Genomic DNA, 16,262 nt, shown 5'->3' on the forward strand with positions numbered 1-16,262 from the left:
TTCACCTGGAGAGGAGTCCAGTACCACTGGAACAGACTGCCTCAAGGGTGGAAGCACAGCCCTACAATCTGCCACAGCATCATCCAGACTGCACTGGAGAAGGGTGGAGCTCCGGAACATCTGCAGTACATCGATGACATCATTGTATGGGGTGAGACAGCAGAGGAGGTCTTCCAGAAGGGTGAGAAGATCATTAATATCCTGTTGGATGCTGGTTTTGCCATTAAGAGAAGCAAAGTGAAAGGGCCTACCAGAGAGATCCAGTTCCTGGGAGTTCGCTGGCAGGATGGCCGACGCCACATCCCTATGGATGTGGTGAATAAAGTGGCCACTATGGTGGAACCCACTAACCGGAAGGAGACACAATCCTTCCTGGGGTTTGTGGGCTTTTGGAAGATGCACATTCCCGGGTACAGTCAAATTGTGAAACCCCTCTTTGACGTTACAAGAAAGAGGAATAACTTTGGGTGGGGACCTGAGCAGCAGGTGGCATTTGACCAGATCAAACGAGAGGTGGTCCATGCCATGGCCTTGGGACCAGTTCGAACCGGCCCAGAGATTAAGAACATTCTCTACACAGCAGCCGGTGAGAATGGTCCTAGCTGGAGCCTATGGCAGAAAGCTCCTGATGAGACAAGAGGCCGCCCACTCGGGTTCTGGAGCAAGGCGTACAAAGGCTCAGAGACCAAGTATACCCCCACAGAGAAAGAAATCCTAGCTGCCTATGAGGGAGTCAGAGCTGCCTCTGAGGTGATTGGGACGGAGTCACCACTCCTTTTAGCTCCAAGGCTTCCAGTCCTGACTTGGATGTTTAAGGGGAAGGGTTCGACTCCGCACCATGCCACAGATGCCACTTGGAGTAAGTGGATGGCTCTGATAACTCAGAGGGCTAGGATGGGGACTCTCGAGCGTCCAGGCATTGTAGAGGTCATCACCAACTGGCCAGAGGGCACTGACTTTGGAAAACCAGCAGAAGAGAAGGCAGTGACCCGTGCCGAGGAAGCCCCCCCATACAGTGACCTCCCTGAGGAGGAAAAGGCATATGCTCTCTTCACAGATGGATCCTGCCGCCTGGTAGGCAGCAAGCGAAGATGGAAGGCTGCCGTCTGGAACCCCACACGCAGGGTTGCAGAGGCAAGAGATGGAGAAGGCGAATCCAGCCAGTATGCTGAGGTGAAAGCCATCCAGCTGGCCCTGGACATTGCAGAACGAGAGCAGTGGCCAAGGCTATACATCTACACCGACTCATGGATGGTAGCAAATGCCTTATGGGGGTGGCTGAAGGAGTGGAAGAGAAATGATTGGCAGAGAAAAGGGAAGCCTATTTGGGCTGCTGATCTCTGGCAAGACATTTCTGCACGCCTGGACAAACTGCCAGTTAAAATCCGACACATCAGTGCTCACATCCCAAAGAGCAGAGCCACTGAAGAGCAGCAGCATAACCATCAAGCTGACCAGGCTGCCCACATCTGCCAGATTGACCTGGACTGGAAGCACAAAGGTGAACTGTTCTTAGCTCGGTGGGCACATGACTCTTCTGGTCACCAAGGAAGAGATGCCACATACCAATGGGCCCGAGACAGATCCGTGGACATATCCATGGAGGCCATAACTCAGGTTATCCATGAATGTGACATCTGTGCCACCATAAAGCAAGCTAAGCGCATGAAGCCTTTGTGGTACGGGGGAAGGTGGTCAAAGTACAGGTATGGGGAGGCCTGGCAGATTGATTACATCACTCTGCCTCGGTCTCGTAGTGGCAAGCAGTATGTGTTAACCATGGTGGAGGGAAGCACGGGGTGGCTGGAAACCTACCCAGTACCTCATGCTACTGCCCGTAACACCATTCTGGGTCTGCAGAGCCACATCCTGTGGAGACACGGTACCCCAGAGAGAATTGAGTCAGACAATGGGACCCATTTCAAGAACCACCTTGTAAGCAACTGGGCAAAAGAGCATGGGATAGAATGGGTTTATCACATCCCATACTACCCACAGGCTGCAGGAAAGATTGAGCGACACAATGGCCTGCTGAAAACCACCCTGAAGGCTATGGGAGGTGGAACTCTCAGCAACTGGGAGAAGCACCTTGCAGAAGCCACTTGGCTGGTGAACAGCAGGGGATCAGTTAACAGAGCTGGTCCTGCTCAGTCTGCCCTACTGCCCATAGTTGAGGGAGATGGAGTTCCTGTAGTCTGTGAAAGGAATCTACTGGGAAAGACCGTGTGGGTGGCTCCTGCCTCTGGTGGGGGAAAACCTATCAAAGGGGTGGTATCCGCAGAGGGTCCTGGTCACACATACTGGGTGATGATGGAAACTGGTGTTATCGAGTGTGTCCCTCAGAGAAACCTCTCTTTAGCTGAAAAGGTTTTGAAATCTCAGAGTTGATTCCATGTGTTCCAGATATTTCAGGTTATCTTGTATTATAGTTGTATAATAGTTGTATCATAGTTGTGCAATACTTGTATCATAGTTGTGCAATACTTGTATTATAGTTCATAAGGGGTTACAAGTTGTTTTTTGTAGTTATACCCTCACCACTACACGGCGTCCAACAGAACCTACATGACAGCAGCAGCTATCCAGAGTCCTACAGCATCGCATCACACCACGGCGTCCAACCAGAACCCTGCACCTGATCCGTCACTGATGCCCTGCAGTGAGAGACTGTTCCTGATTTCCCTCCAGAGGATGTCTACAGCCATCTCATCCACACCTGTTCCCCTGATGCCAGACATGAAGAGACTGTTCCTGATGTTTTCTTCACAGAGGGAAAAGACTCTTTTCCTGAGTACCAACAAGAACTGTTCCTGCTTCACTGACTTTTCTTCCGTTCCTGCCCTGCTCACATCTCAGCAACCTGCACCGGACCAGAGGAGCACATCGCCTTGAGATACAGCCGGGAACCAAGAAGGACTTTAAGAACTCTTAACCCATGGACAACTTTTTTCCCATCTTTGGAGAAGAAGACTGTTCTTAGGAAGGTGGAAGTGGTCTAACCAAGGGGTGGAATGTATAGGGTTAACACTCCTGGGGGAGTGACCCTGAACCTGACCCTAGGGGTCTTGGCCCCTCCTCAGGGGTGGGCCACACTCCAGGTGATGGTTAGCCCACTCCCCCCACTTCCTGTGGTATAAAAGACAGGAGTTCTCCTGTCTCTTCCTCTTTTCGCCCTCTTGCTCACTACCTGCGTTCATGACCGCACACACACACTGATACTGTATACCAGCCACGAGGCAGAGACACCATCACACTACTCGGGTTGTATCCATCCCTGTTTTGTATTTTGCTGTTTTCCCTTCCTCATCCTTTGTAAACTCCCCTACCTCCAATCCCTTTTTTCTAAGTTATTGTTAAACTTTTCCTTTTTTACTTCCAAATCGAGTGAGATTGATTTATTGGGGTGTCCCTACCTTTTATCTCTCTCCCTGTCTTTTGGGGAAAGGAGGGGGAGGAGGGGAGGGCACTCTATAAACTCTATAAATTCTATAAATTGTCATTGGGTCTACCAAATTTATAAGAGTCTCTGGGAACTTGCATTTGAACCCAAGACAGCTGAGAGCTGGGGCTGACAGCAGATCTCATTAATACTTATCAACATCTAGAGGAGGATGGAGCCTGTGGTGTCCAGGGACAGGACAAGGGGCAATGGGCACAATGGGCACACAGGAGGTTCCACACAAACCTCAGGAGAGAGTTCTTCCCTTTGAGTGTGGCAGAGCAGCAGCACAGGCTGCCCAGACAGGCTGTGGAGTCTGTCTCTGGAGGCATTCCAAACCCACCTTCAGGCATTCCTGTGTGACTGACTTTGAGTGATGCTGCACTAGCAGAGGGGTTGGACGAGATGAATTCCAGACATCCCTGCTGATCCCTACCAGTCTGTGATTCTGGGAAAATGATGTGATTTAACCCACCAGCATCCACAGTGCCTGAGCCATGAGCACTTCAACGCTTCTGCTCTGCACTCTTCAGGGGTCACCACATTACTTTGGTCATTGCACACCTGCACATGGCAACTGCAAGGATATCAGCAAAGCTGCACAGAGGTAAACATGGAAAAATCTTCACTAAACCAAGGTAGTCCCAAGATATTGCCACACTAATCAGAACCATTACGGTGATGGCATTTTATGATGCCATAACTGAATGGGCAGATTCAGGGAGAGCAGTGGCTGTAGTCTACCACAACCTTAGCAAGGCCTCTGACACCATCTCCCATGACATTATAGTGAGCAAGCTGAGGCAGTGTGGGCTGGAAGAGCAGGCAGTGAGTCAGGTTAGGAACTGGTTACAAGATAGAGATCAGAGGGTGGTGATCAATGGTGCCAGGTCCAGCTGGAGAGCTGTGACCAGTGGAGTCCCCCAGGGATCAGTGCTGGGGCCAGTCCTGTTCAACATCTTCATCAGTGACACTGATGAGGGCACAGACAGGCAGAGTCTGCTCAGCAAGTTTGCTGCTGACACCAAGATGGGAGGCTTGGCTGAGACAGCTGCAGGCTGTGCTGCCATCCAGAGAGCCCTGGGCAGGCTGAGAGCTGGGCACAGAGGAACCAGATGAGGTTCAACAAAGACAAGTGCAGAGTTCTGCACCTGGGGAGGAATAACAAACTGCAGCAGTCCAGGCTGGGAGGTGACTGCTGGAGAGCAGCCCTGTGCAGAGGGACCTGGGGGTGCTGGTGGCTAACAAGTTCCCCATGGCACAGCAATGTGCCCTTGTGGCCAAGAAGGCCAATGGGAGCCTGGGCTGTGTTAGCAGGAGTGTGTCCAGCAGATCAAGGGAGGTTCTCCTCCCCCTCTACTCTGCCCTGCTGAGACCTCATCTTGAACACTGCCTTCAGTTTTGGGCTGCCCAGTTTGAAAGGGACAGGGATCTGCTGGAGAGGGTCCAGAGGAGTGCTGTGAGGATGATGAGGGGACTGGAGGGCATGGCTGATGAGGAGAGGCTGAGGGCCCTGGGGCTGCTCAGTCTGGAGAAGAGAAGACTGGGAGGGGATTTGATCAATGATGTGTGATTATACACACCTTCATTTTTAAACCAAGGAATACTTAGGGGAACAAAACAAAGGCACAGACATGACTTAGGTCACTGTCAGCTCCCAAAACTGTGAGCAGCTACAGAGCAGAGCCAGGGCCCGAAAGGGCAGCTTCAGATACAGTTTCACCCATCACCACCTGTCTGTATCATAAACGTTTGGTAGCAGCAGAGCAGCAGCACGGCGCTGTTTTAAGCTCCGAAGGTGCAGGGGGGTGCGGCCGCGCCGGGGCAGCAGGTGGCAGCAATGGCTTGTGCGGGCACTGCACCCAGCACGCAGATGCCCTCCTGCTCCCCTGCCCAGCCGGCAGGGATGGGGGATGGGAACTGCTCCTGCCGACAGTTGCCCATCTCATGCACAGCGCTGCAGAGCTAAACATCCCAACGTTACCAAGGCGTGCACAGCACTTCGTGCCAGCCTGAGCCGGGCTGGGATGTTCTGGTGAGAGCAATGAGGTGCCAGGCCGTGAGAGGGGAACAGCGGTGCTGGCTGCTGCACTCATAGGCTTGTGAGATGGGTGAGAACAAGAACACAGACACAGAAAACAGACTGGCTCCCTGGGCTCTTTAGACTGCACTTCTCTCGCTCCAACCTGCTGTCTAACTAATCCTTCTGCTTCTTAACCCCCCTGGCCAGCCCACCAAACTCACCCTGAACATAAGGCAAAGCATGGGAGGGCAGGTAACAGCCACACCCCAACCCCCAGAGCTGCAGTCATTGTGAATTCAAGTTGTCATTGTAGAACCACCAAAAGCTGGAAAAAACTTTACCATTTTTTGAACAGAGAGCATTTAGATGTCCACACTTGGGCAAAAAACATAGGATGATAGAATCAAGCAGGTTGAAGAGAGCTCCAAGCTCACCCAGCCCAACCTAGCACCCAGCCCTGCCCAACCAACCAGACCATAGCACTGAGTGCCCCAGCCAGGCTTGGCTTCAACACCTCCAGGCACAGCCACACCACCACCTCCCTGGGCAGCCCATTCCAATGCCAATCACTCTCTCTGACAACAACTTCCTCCTAACATCCAGCTTAGACCTGCCCTGGCACAGCTTGAGGCTGTGTCCCCTTGTTCTGTTGCTGGGTGCCTGGCAGCAGAGCCCAAACCCACCTGGCCACAGCCTCCCTGCAGGCAGCTGCAGGCAGCAATGAGCTCTGCCCTGAGCCTCCTCTGCTGCAGGCTGCACACCCCCAGCTCCCTCAGCCTCTCTTCACAGGGCTCTGCTCCAGGCCCCTCCCCAACCTTGATGCTCTTCTCCAAACACCTGCCAGCACCTCAACATCTCTCTTGAATGGAGGAGCACAGAACTGGACACAGCACTCAAGGGGTGGCCTGAGCAGTGCTGAGCACAGGGGCAGAAGAACCTCCCTTGTCCTGCTGCCCACACTGTTCTGCTTTGTAGGCTTTGAGAACGAGATCTGAAACGTCCTCATCTGGCAGTATCTCAGTGTTCCCAGAGCCTGCCAGCAGAGACAGAGCCTTGAACAACCATCCACCTGTGGCATGGAGCTAGTGGAGCAACTGATACCATCCCTACACTACCTGCTTTGGAGAGGAACCAGGCCCAACGAGTACCACAGACAGGTGCTGACAGCACAAGAAGACTCAGGAAATGCCAAGTTCTGCTCCTGATACCAGGGGAGGCATGGTCCAGCAGCAACATAAAATCATAGAATGGCAGGGGTTACAGGGCACCTCTGCAGATCACTGACTCCAACTCCTCTGCCAAAGCAGCATCACCCAAGGCAGGTCACACAGGAGCAGCCTATATGGGTCTTGAAAGTCTCTAGAGAACACCACTTCTCTGGGCAGCTTGTTCCCACAGCTTCCTGCACGCCTTCAGGGACAGGGAGACACTCCCAGCAGAACCCTAAACCTCCTGCCTTAGGCTGTCTGCAGTTTCTCCTTAGAAGCAACTAAAGTTTCCATGCCCACAATTTAAACCTGCTCACCTCTGATTAACAGCATCCTGCAACAAACTTACCCAGGCAATCTGTGCTCCTCAAGAGTGCTTTTTCTTCTTTCCCCCCTTGCTGACAACTATCGCCAGCTCCTTTCTCCTTCCATTCCCATTCTTTTCCTTATCCAAGTTAGAAGCACAGAATCAGACAGCTAGAAGGGACCACAAGGAGCAGCCAGTTCCAAACCCTCTGCCATGGGCAGGGACACCCTACCCTAGAGCAGGCTGCACACAGCCTCAGCCAGCCTGGCCTCAAACACCTCCAGCCATGGGGCCTCAACCACCTCCCTGGGCAACCCACTCCAGCCTCTCACCACTCTCCTGCTCAACAACTTCCTCCTCACATCCAGCCTGACTCTCCCCACCTCCAGCTTTGCTCCATTCCCCCCACTCCTGCCACTCCCTCACAGCCTCAAAAGTCCCTCCCCAGCTGTTTTGGAGCCCCCTTCAGATGCTGGCAGGCCACAAGAAGGTCACCTGGGAGCCTCCTCTGCTCCAGCCTGCACAGCCCCAACTCTTTCAGGCTGTGCTCACAGCAGAGCTGCTGCAGCCTCTGAGCATCCTCCTGGCCCTGCTCTGGACACACTCCAGCATCTGCACAGCCCTCTTGCAATGGGGGCTCCAGAGCTGGCTGCACTACTGCAGGTGGGGTCTCAGCAGAGCAGAGCAGAGGGGGAGAATCCCCTCCCTGGCCCTGCTGGCCACACTGCTGCTGCTGCAGCCCAGGCTCTGGCTGTCCCTCCATCCAGAGGCCATTCCTTGAAACAGCACAACAAGCAACGGGGAGAATATTTCCCTGATTTCCACCGTGGTGGCCACCTTCAAAGCCTCTAACAGAGCACCAAGGTAAATCCTGCTTGTGAAAATCAGGTTGTTAAAAAAACAAACCCAAAGCACCTCAGGATTTACTGAAACACAAACATTCCCAGCAAACTGTATGCTCTTGGTATAAAGCATGCACTTGATGTCAGTGTGCCACGTATTCTCTTCTGCCTCCAAAGGACAAAGCTTCTCCACAGAACAGCTAAGAGAACAGTTACAGTGCAGGCAAAACTCTGGCCAATGCATTATAAAGCACATGGAATGAGCCTCTACAAGCTAACTCACAGTGAAAGTCATAACTACCTCAATTCTGCAGAACACTGTGCAGCCTGAGACAAGGTCTGCTCTGCAGAAGTGCAAACAGTGTTAGAGATAATGCTGACTGGCCGAGCTCGGAGCTCTCTTCCACCCTGCTTGATGCTGTGATTCTATGATTTCTCACAAGAGCTGAATATTAAGAACAGCAACTAAAGCAAGGACAGCAAATGTGCAGCCTGAGGAGACAGTCTGAGGTGTGTAACTGACTTTGCTCTTCTGTGACCTTAAAAATCTGTGATTTGTGCAGTACTGCCCTTATCAATATTGGAACAGTATCCTTAACCTTCAAGGCACTGACAGAACAGAGAATAAACAGGCCCTGCTTCTACAGCTCACCACCTAAAATCACAGGCTATAGAGAGAAGGAAATGAGGTGGACTGCCTATGGTTACTTTAAAAATATTTTCTCCCTCAATATACAACTGCTCCTCTACTTAGTTTAATCCTTCCAAATATTATTGCAGAAGGATCAGTGCTGGGGCCAGTCCTGTGCAATGTCTTTAGTGATGATCTGGAGCAGGTGACTGAGTCCAGCATCACTAAGTTTGCAGATGACACCAAGCTAGGAGCAGCTGTGGAGCTGTGGAAAGGCAGAAGAGCCCTGCAGAGGGACCTGGCCAGGGTGGAGGAGTGGTCAGAGGCCAATGGGATGAGACTGAACAAGGCCAAGGGCAGGGTTCTGCACTTTGGCCACAACAACCCCAAGCAGCACTCCAGGAAAAAGCAATCACAGAATCATAGAATCAAGCAGGTTGGTAGAGACCTCCAAGCTCATCCAGTCCAACCTAGCCCCCAGCCCTGTCCACTCAACCAGACCACGGCACAGGCTCTCCATTTTTCGTCTCCTTTTAAGCAGACCTGTTTTTCTCTGCTTCAGTTCCTAGACACAGCAGGGCAGCTGCTCACAGACGACAGCTGATGCAGCCAGGCACACCTGAGCACAGAGCAGCCATCTCACACACACTGCCTCTCACCCAGGCAATCCCAGTCCCTGTGATCCGGATCATTACCTATTTGTGTGGCATTTGACAGGGATGCAGGGAGTGTGTGCTTGTGGGGCTTGCTGGAATCTTTTCTTTGTTGGTGGCAGTGGCTTTTTTCCTTAGAAGCCAGAACTAGGAGGTTCATTTCATTACAGCACTATTAAAAATTGAACTGTAATGCCTGATGAGGAACATCTGAAAACTTCAGCTCCTAAGGTCTGAACATCAAACAGCAAGAGCTCCTTCACCTCCTGACTTTCAAGTATTGCCTGGGACTTATGAACACTCACAAGTGATAGTGCCTCTAGCACTCTCTACTTTCACTAAGGAGGAAGATGGTAAATCAGCAATTACAGCTGACATTACTAGGAATGGCTGCTGAGCAGCAACCTTCTGTAGCCCTAAAGCAGTGCAGCACTGCTAAGAAAGCTGCAAGCCCACTTTCCTTATCTGCCAACTGATACAGGCCTGTATTACTAAAGGATTTGGATCTTAAGAGCCTGAGCTTGTGAGTACCATCTGGGCAGGTTAAAGGGTAGCAAGGCTCAACTGAATGTTAGTTCCTCTCTAAAGAGGAAGCAACCTGATTAGTATAGTCTAGCTGTCCTCTTCCCCCTCTGCCCTGCCCTGCTGAGACCCCATCTTGAACACTGCCTTCAGTTTTGGGCTGCCCAGTTTCAGAGGCACAGGGATCTGCTGGAGAGGGTCCAGCAGAGGGCTAGGAGGATGATGAGGGGACTGGAGGGCATAGCTGATGAGGAGAGGCTGAGGGCCCTGGGGCTGCTCAGTCTGGAGGAGACTGAGAGGGGATTTGATCAATGTTTATCAGTATCTGAGGGCTGCCAGGAGGGGGGGACAGGCTCTGCTCACTGCTCCCTGGCATAGGACAAGCAGCAATGGGTGTAAGCTGCAGCACAGGAGGTGCTGCCTCAACACAAGGGGGAACTTCTTTGCTGGAAGGGTCCCAGAGCACTGGCACAGGCTGCCCAGAGAGGCTGTGGGGTCTGCTTCTGTGGAGCCTTTCCAGGCCTGTCTGGATGTGTTCCTCTGTGATCTGTGTTAGATAGGATCGTCCTGCTCTGGCACGGGGAGTGGACTCAATCTCCTTGGGTCCCTTCCAAATCCTAACATCCTGTGAGCTGTGATCCTGTCATCTTTAGAATTTTTGTAATTGGTTCAGGTTTCATTTCAGTTCCATTTTCAGGCCCCAAAATGACAATAAAATGAAGTACCATATAGATGTGAAGTCACAGCACGACACGGCATCCAGCTCCCACATTTATTTATGCTAGCTAATTAGAGCATATAGTTAATTCAACTAAGGGCTGTGACTGCTGTTCCACTTAGCAAATATGTCTATTTAGCCACTTAGGGCATGCAAAGTTTAAAGCTAAGAACCCTAAATTCTGTGTTGGAATTTAACTCTGCAGCGAACCCGATCAAAGCATCTTGCTGTCTGAATGCAAACACAACTTGCAGTTCCATTTCTTCTGCACAGCACACCAAAGAGATGCACAGAACTACAAGGAGAGGCTCTGCAGAAATTCATATCTCCTCTGTACCTGTTTTTAAGCTGCCTGTTAGCAGTTTTTACAGTGCATGTAGTAAAGGCCAATTATTTGGTTAGCAAATACCATTTAAATATTTCAGTTAGCATAGCCGCCCGTAAAATCTTAACACCAGGGCTAAAATGACTCCCTTTATGAGATCAAACTAATAAAACTTTTTAAGCCATAAACACAAGTTAAAATATAAAATCTCATTGCTCAGTCTATCTGGTACGATTTAAACCCAGTTCTAGGAAATTCCCTTTCGCTCCAATAAAGGCAAAGGATATTCTCTAAGCTGACACGAGCAAAAGATCACAGAATCACAGAATCAAGCAGGCTGGAAGAGACCTCCAAGCTCAGCCAGCCCAACCTAGCACCCAGCCCTGGCCAATCAACCAGACCATGGCACTAAGTGCCTCATCCAGGCTTGGCTTCAACACCTCCAGGCACGGCCACTCCAGCACCTCCCTGGGCAGATGTAAAAACTCCTTACACACTGGCTATGGAAACACTGATAGGAGTTGCTGTCATCTCCCAAATACTTTCAGATTCCTGCAGCACAACACATATAATCCCGAGGAGGAGTAAGAGGTAACTTTGTGCATCTACAATTCAAGTTGCTGGAGATTTCCTCTTTCAGGCTTGTTTTCAGTTCCTGACCTTTACACATCTGAGTCGAGCTTTTAGGTGCTATGAGATTACTGGGCTGAGAGGAGGGACAGTGTGGTTAGACTAGTTACAGGAGGAGATCTGATTTTTAAATGTCATGTTTATGCTTGAGCAAAAAATAACTCTTATGTGATAGAGTAGTTAAGATACTCAATCCCCTCTACATCCAAGAGGAAAGAACTAAATTTGGGACGGCAGTCATAGCTGTGTCAAAGATGTGCTATTACAGAGCATGTTTATTTACATTAGATATACCCACAGCTGCCATACTGATGAATCTCGATTCACACATGCTCAGATTTGTCAGCATCTCTTTGCACTGAGCCCATTCCTGCCCATAAGAGCAGAATGAAAATTCGCTTGCAATAAGAAACTTCAGCAGCTGCCCAGCATCACAAAAGCCAAGTTCGAGCTGACCGCAGCAGGCAGACAGCTTCTCCCTGTGCTCCCAAGGCTCTGCCCACCAACAGCAGGACAGAGAACGCGGAATTAGTTTTAACTGTAACAGAAAACAGTTGGACAACACCAGAATTAAGGAGCCATGGGATTAATTCAGCCCTCATGGGTACAGGCATTACAACCTTTAATTAGGCTGATCGCTTATTTTTTTCCTTCCCCGTTCAGTGAACACACTCAGCACTTCTCCCCGTTTGCCTCAGTGTGTGGTCCCAAATATTCCTGATCCTGGCATCTCCTAAGTTTTCAACATTTTCTTTCCTGCCTTTAAAAATACTTCAATACAACAGTTTGCATTTAGCAACTCTAATAAACTGCAGATAGAAGCAGCACACAAAGTGCTCTGTTCAGTGAATTTGCTCTGCATTTTATTTCCTACCTTTAAAATCGCTTCACTATAACAGCAATATTTACCAAATATGAACTGCATGTAGAAGCAGCAAAGTGCTGTTCAGTGAATTCAGTGGGCATTTGATTTCCTACCTCTAAAAATGCTTCAATGTAACAGCAACATCTAGCAACTCTAATAAACTGCAGATAGAAGCAGCACACAAAGTGCTGTTCAGTGAATTCACTGCACATTTTATTTCCTACCTTTAAAATCACATCACTATAACAGCAATATTTACCAAATATGAACTGCATGTAGAAGCAGCAAAGTGCTTTGTTCAGTGAATTCATGGAATCATAGAATCAGTCAGGCTGGAAGAGCCCTCCAAGATCACCCAGTCTGGGCATTTTGTTTCCTACCTTCAAAAATACTGCAATTTAACAGCAATATTTAGCAACTATAATAAACAGCAGCAGCAAACAAAGTGCTTTGTTCAGTGAATTTGCTGGACATTCTCTTTCCTACCTTTAAGAATACTTCAACATAACAGTTTGCATTCAGCAAATACACTAAACTGCATGTAGAAGCAGCAAACAAAGTGCTTTGTTCATTGAATTCGCTGGGTGATATCCACAACCACAATAAACACTACCATTAAAAAACCCCAAACCAGCAAACTCTACTTGACACCTTACTAGTAAGCAGGAGAGAAACGTCAGGAACTGAGGAGGTGACGAAGATTGCACCTCCCCCCGTTCCCATGCTTCAGAGAGGTTCTCCTAGAGTTAAGGGCAGGATTCACAAGCAAGAAACGGCTTCAAGGACCTCTGTACTCTACTGAAAAACATCAACATTCCAGAGAAAAACAAGCAACAACTACCTTAGCTGAGCAGCTTACCGGTTGCTCAGTTAAACTTGTTCCTGCCAAACCTGGCTACTACCAGCTAAACTGGTACTAACAAATAAAAACCAACGTAACCCCCAAGCCATCTAATAAAATACAAATCAAGTGTTGCAAGAGTTCTTGAACGCCTGTGGCGGTTTTGGGGCAGAAAATTAAGTAGGCAATTTAAAAGCTTCTCCTTGAATTCAAAAGTCATCATATGTAACCAGAACAGCTGGCACGTTAAAAACATAGAATCAGCCAGGTCCAAGAGAGCTCCGAGATCAGCCAGCCCAACCTAGCACCCAGCCCTGGCCAGTCAACCAGACCATGGCACTAAGTGCCCCAGCCAGGCTTGGCTTCAACACCTCCAGGCACGGCGACTCCACCACCTCCCTGGGCAGCCCATTCCAATGCCAATCACTCTCTCTGCCAGGAACTTCCTCCTCGCATCCAGAAAAAAAGCAAACAAAAGAAGCAACAAAAAGCAAACACAACACCCACAGAACCCAAAACAAAGCAGGAACGAGAAAACACCTCCTCTTTTTTCCAGCAGGGCACAACAGGAACCCACCAGAGAAGGAAGCCACGGAATTAATTTGTCTCAGCTGCAGCAGCAGCGAGAGACAAACCACACACCAGCTAAACGTTACTGTTTGCTGAATGGCTGCCCTGTTCTAGAACCCAAGCGCCCCTCGCAGGTTAAGGTTTGTTACAATTACACTGTGTGGGCACAACACAATGGTCCTAACGCTCCGTAAAGAGGAAGGGGGGGAGGAAAGACAAAAAAACAAAAGAAGGGGGGAAAAAAGTGCCTTGTAGCTGCACAGACCCGAGCGGGGAAAATTACAGGCTCGCATGCTGAGCGCTGCAGCTAATGCTGCGTCAGCAGCTCCGCAAACCTCGCTGCTCAGCAGTTTGAGAGAGCTCACTCCCAGCTGGAACCTGGCACCCACAGCCCCAAGAAGGAAAGGTGCGAGGAAGAAAAGCAAGAAACCCTCCGAGCAGCTGCTTAAACGGCGCAGGAGGGGCAAAGAGGGGGCAACTGCACGGCGCGTCGGGGCGGTTCACCCTCCTGAGTCCCGTTCCCCGGTGTCCCCCCAGCCCAACTGACACTGAGCCAACCGCCCAGGCGAGGCAAGCCGCCGGGGCCGCGCCGGGCCCGGTCCCCTCCACGCTCGGGCCGCCGCGCAGGCTGTGCCCGCCCCGCCGTGCCCCTGCACGGTCCTGCCCTGCCCCTCGGTTGCTTTCACCTCCTCGAAGGGGGCGGCCACCAGCGCAGCCTCCCAGCTCTTGACCTCGGCTCCCGGCGAGCCGCCCTCGCTGGCCTTCGGCCGCCTGGGGCCCATGGCGGCTGGGCGGGCGGGCAGACACGCACCTGGCGTCGCCGTGGCGACCGGCTCGCCCGGGGCCCGCGCCTCCCGCCCGCGCCGTGCGGGGCTCCTCCCGCCGCTGCCGCACGGGGCTGGCGGGGGGGGCTCTGCTGTGCCCGCGAGCGCAGCGCCGCCGCCGCCGCCGCCACCTGGAGCTGCCTCCAGGCGAGAGGCTTCGGCAGGGCTGCCCGTGCTGCAGTTCCCGGGGGCCGGCAGCAGGCCTTGCAGCGTGCCCCAGACCACCGAGTTTAACGCCGCACCCCGAGCACTGCGCAGCAGCAGTGCCCCGGGCGGGCTGCGAGCACAGGTGCGGCGCGCAGGGCTGCTCCCAAGGACTGCCCTGTGCTAGCGCGCTGGGGGCAGCAGCGGAGCGGGAGGCACAGCTGGGAGAGAAAGCAGGAGAGCTGCCAAGATGAAGAACTCGCCGCAGAGGGGTCCCGCCGTGATCTCACGCTGCAGACAGTGACCTGTCCTGTGTGGTTTAACGTTCGGTGAAAGCACCCGGAGCCACATGCTGCCCTGCCCGCCGCGCCCGCACCCACCGGCGCTGCCGGCAGTCCTGCGGCTTCGGCCACAGCCTCAGAGCCCTGCTGTGATACTGCCTTACATTGGCACCCTGGGCTGGCAGTGTCTTCTGTATGTGCTGAATAAAAGATCCTTGATTACATGGGTCAGTGCTGGGCCCAGTCCTGTGCAATGTCTTCAGTGGTGATCTGGAGCAGGGGATTGAGTCCAGCATCAGTGAGTTTGCAGATGACACCAAGCTAGGAGCAGCTGTGGAGCTGTTGGAGGGTAGGAGAGCCCTGCAGAGGGACCTGGCCAGGCTGGATGGGTGGGCAGAGGCCAATGGGATGAGATTGAACAAGGCCAAGTGCAGGGTTCTGCACTTTGGCCACAACAACCCCAAGCAGCACTAGAGGCTGGGGCCAGAGTGGCTGAGAGCAGCCAGGCAGAGAGGGAGCTGGGGGTGCTGGCAGAGAGGAGCTGAAGACACTGAAGGCAGCAGTGTGCCCAGGTGGGCAGCAGAGCCAATGGCATCCTGGGCTGGCTCAAGAGCAGTGTGGGCAGCAGGACAAGGGAGGTTCTTCTGCCCCTGTGCTCAGCACTGCTCAGGCCTGAACTCTCACATACCAACGTGAATGTAGGAGGTCTTTGCTTGCTCTGGCCACCAAATGATTCCTTACAGTTTCTTTCTCAGTCTCTGAATTTGTTTGTATCATGTGCATAAAGCTTCCCACATGGACTGCATTGGCCTTGTGGCTGCAGACCAAGTATCTGTCCTAGCTTTAGGAGCCAGGAAGTGCTTTCCTACATCAGGCAAATGTAAGTGCATGTGCCCTGAAGGGGTAAGGGTTAAGCTGGAGTACAAATCCCCACTCTGCTTCTGAGTGTGGCATGGTGCACTTAGCATTTTTATCTTTCCACAAAGGTCAGTAGTTTCTGAATTGGACTTAACAGTAATGAAACCAAATGAACTCTCCCTCTCAGATTGTTAGGGGCTTTTCTGATAAGATGAGGGTTGCTGAATGGTGGCAATATCAAGGGATGGCTCTAGAGGGAAAGGGAGCAGAAAAATTTTAAAGACAATGCAGTTCATGTCCCAGAAGTGCAGTGGCATCTTGGGGTGCATGAAGAAGAATGAAGCCAGCAGATTGAGAGAAGTTCTCTTCCCTTTCTGCTTTTCCCTGGTGAGGCCTCATCTGGAATACTGCATCCAGTACTGAGCTCCTCTGTTCAGGAAACTACTGGAGTCCAGCAGAGAGACACTGAAATGGTGAGGAGAATGGAGCATCTACCTTTTGAAGAAAGGCTAAGAGACTTGGGGCTCTTTGGCCCGGAGGAGACGGAGCAGGGCTCCCATTAGTGCCTTTTGGTATCTAAA

At 51.5% G+C, this 16,262-nt stretch overlaps 1 protein-coding gene across 1 annotated transcript in view; it reads right to left on the reverse strand.

Annotated features, from left to right (window-relative positions):
- Nucleotides 1-14,449, reverse strand: part of SPAG17 (sperm associated antigen 17) — a 109,357-nt gene extending 94,908 nt beyond the window's left edge. The window contains exon 1 of the mRNA XM_064143929.1: nucleotides 14,261-14,449. Coding sequence (XP_063999999.1) covers nucleotides 14,261-14,356 — 96 coding nt within the window. The 5' untranslated portion in view covers nucleotides 14,357-14,449. The remainder of the gene's footprint in view (nucleotides 1-14,260) is intronic.
- Between the last annotated feature and the right edge of the window lie 1,813 nt (nucleotides 14,450-16,262).

Source organism: Pogoniulus pusillus, chromosome 5 (genome assembly GCF_015220805.1).
Source record: "Pogoniulus pusillus isolate bPogPus1 chromosome 5, bPogPus1.pri, whole genome shotgun sequence".
NCBI lineage: Eukaryota > Metazoa > Chordata > Aves > Piciformes > Lybiidae > Pogoniulus > Pogoniulus pusillus.